The sequence below is a fragment of the Numida meleagris genome, unplaced genomic scaffold (assembly GCF_002078875.1).
Source record: "Numida meleagris isolate 19003 breed g44 Domestic line unplaced genomic scaffold, NumMel1.0 unplaced_Scaffold307, whole genome shotgun sequence".
Classification (NCBI taxonomy): domain Eukaryota; kingdom Metazoa; phylum Chordata; class Aves; order Galliformes; family Numididae; genus Numida; species Numida meleagris.
In genome coordinates this window covers 181062-183537 of record NW_018364545.1, presented here as the reverse complement: position 1 = coordinate 183537, position 2476 = coordinate 181062, and the positions used below count along the sequence as shown (strand labels likewise).

Sequence of the window (2476 nt, the reverse complement as noted above, 5' to 3'; positions counted from 1 at the left end):
TTTTGCTCTTTTTCTGCCCTCCTTCTCCCTTTTTTTGCCCTCCTCCTGCCTCTTCCTCGACCTCCTTCTGCCCTTCCTGCACTTTCTTTGCTTCCCTGCCCTCTTTCCGTGCTCATTCCCAAAGGATATCGTGCATGTAGGGGCAGTTCTCTGCCCGTGCGCAGTACCCGGTGATGTAGAACTTGCAGAGTTCTCTCTTTTTCGGCAGCTCAATGTCGTGGCTGAAGTTGCAGTGCTCGCCCTGGGGGGGAGGGAGGAGAGAACGTTGGGAAAAGGGCACAAAAATCCCCCCCCCATACACCCCTCAGGCACTGGAACAGGGGATGTGGGGGGAAGCAGTGGATTTGGGGGAGATTGGGTGTCACAGTGCTGGATTTGGGGGGAAATAGGGCGTGAGAGCGTTGGATTTGGTGAAAATAATGTCTTAGGGCTGTGGATTTGGGGGGAAGTTGAGCAATAGAGAGATGTATTTGGGGGAAATGAGGGGTTGCAGCGTTCGATGTGGGGGAAATCAGGTGTTATAGGGGTGGATTTGGGGGAAACAAGCTGTTATTGAGGTGGATGAGGGGAAAATGAGTCACTGTGGTAGTGGGTTTGGAGTAAAGAAGGGATTACAGCAGAGAATGTGGGGGAATAGGGTGTTACAGGGGTGGATTTGGGGGAAAGGGAGGGGTTAAAGGGTGGATTGGGGGTAAATGAGGGGTTACAGAGATGGATTTGGGGAAAACGAGGGGTTATAGAGATGGATTTGGGGAAAATGAGGGCTTATAAAGATGGATTTGGGGGAAATGAGGGGTTATAGAGATGGATTTGGGGAAAATGAGGGGTTATAAAGATGGATTTGGGGGAAATGAAGGCTTATAGAGATGGATTTGGGGCAAATGAAGGGTTATAAAGATGGATTTGGGGGAAATGAGGTGCAGCAGAGGGGGATTTGGGGGAAATGAGGTATTACAGAGATGGATTTGGGGGAAATGAGGTGCTACAGAGGGAGATTTGGGGGGAAATGAGGTATTACAGAGGTGGATTTGGGGGAAATGAGGTGCTATAGAGGGAGATTTGGGGGAAATGAGGTGCAACAGAGGGAGATTTGGGGGAAATTAGGTATTATAGAGATGGATTTGGGGGAAATGAGGTGCTACAAAGGTGGATTTGGGGGGAAATAAGGTATTATAGAGGTTGATTTGGGGGAAATGAGGTTCTACAGAGATGGATTTGGGGGAAATGAGGGGTTATAAAGATGGATTTGGGGGAAATGAAGGGTTATAGAGATGGATTTGGGGGAAATGAGGGGTTATAGAGATGGATATGGGGGAAATGAGGAGTTATAGAGATGGATATGGGGGAAATGAGGAGTTATAGAGATGGATTTGGGGGAAATGGGGTGCAACAGAGAGGGATTTGGGGGAAATGAGGTATTATAGAAGTGGATTTGGGGGAAATGAGGTGCTACAGAGGTGGATTTGGGGGAAATGGGGTGCAACAGAGAAGGATTTGGGGGAAATGAGGTGCTACAAAGGTAGATTTGGGGGAAATTAGGTGCTTCAGAGGGAGATTTGGGGGAAATCAGGTATTATAGAGGTGGATTTGGGGGAAATAAGGTGCTACAGAGGGAGATTTGGGGGAAATGAGGTATTATAGAGGTGGATTTGGGGGAAATGAGGTGCTATAGAGGTTGATTTAGGGGAAATGAAGCGCTACAGAGGGGGATTTGGGGGAAATGAAGTGCTACAAAGGTGGATTTGGGGGAAATGAGGTGCAGCAGAGTGGGATTTGGGGGAAATGAGGTATTATAGAAGTGAATCTGGGGGAAATGAGGTGCTCCAGAGGTGGATTTGGGGGAAATGAGGTGCTCCAGAGGTGGATTTGGGGACAGAAGGTGTCGGTGCTGCGTGTTTGGGGCTGAGGAGCTCACCCAGGTGCAGCGGCCCTCCACGAAGTATTTGCAGATGACTTTGCCCTTCTTGTCCGCGGGCAGGTGGCCTTTGTCGTGGTCCCCACGGCGGTAGCTCCCGCCTCCGCCGTCCTGGGGGGGTCGGGAGAGAAGGGGAGAAGCGAGAGCACTGAGCATCAAGGGGCAAAAGGCACAAAAACGGGGCAGGAAGGCTGCGCTGGGGGGCGGCGTGGAGGTGGAGAAGGTGAAATAAGGGGAAATGGGGGAGACACGGAGCCCCCTGGGCCCTATGGGACAATTTTGGGGGCACGTGCCCCCCCCCCCACCTCGCTTTGAGGTTGCAGTCGGATGGAGGCAGCGCGAAGAAACGGAGAAAGGATTAAAAATGCGTTAATTGCTGCTCACCATGTCCTCGTCGTAGTAATCGTCGTCGTCGTTCATGGCGCTGCCCTTGGCCATCCTGCCCCGGCCTCGGCCCCGGCCCATCCCTTTGTTCCCTCTGCCCCTGGGACCGCGGCCCCGACCCCGATTTAAGCCTAAAAACGGGGGGGGGAAAAGGGCCATCAACGCCACGGTGGTGCT

At 52.0% G+C, this 2476-nt stretch overlaps 1 protein-coding gene across 1 annotated transcript; it reads right to left on the bottom strand.

Moving 5' to 3' along the window:
• Positions 1–129: 129 nt before the first annotated feature.
• LOC110391150 (zinc finger CCCH domain-containing protein 4-like) lies at positions 130–2430 on the bottom strand (the record flags this gene model as incomplete). The annotated part of the gene is given in 3 exon segments (XM_021382893.1): positions 130–241; positions 1916–2026; positions 2300–2430. Coding segments are annotated over 3 exon segments (354 nt in total), but the record flags the coding sequence as incomplete, so codon positions are not given.
• Positions 2431–2476: the final 46 nt, after the last annotated feature.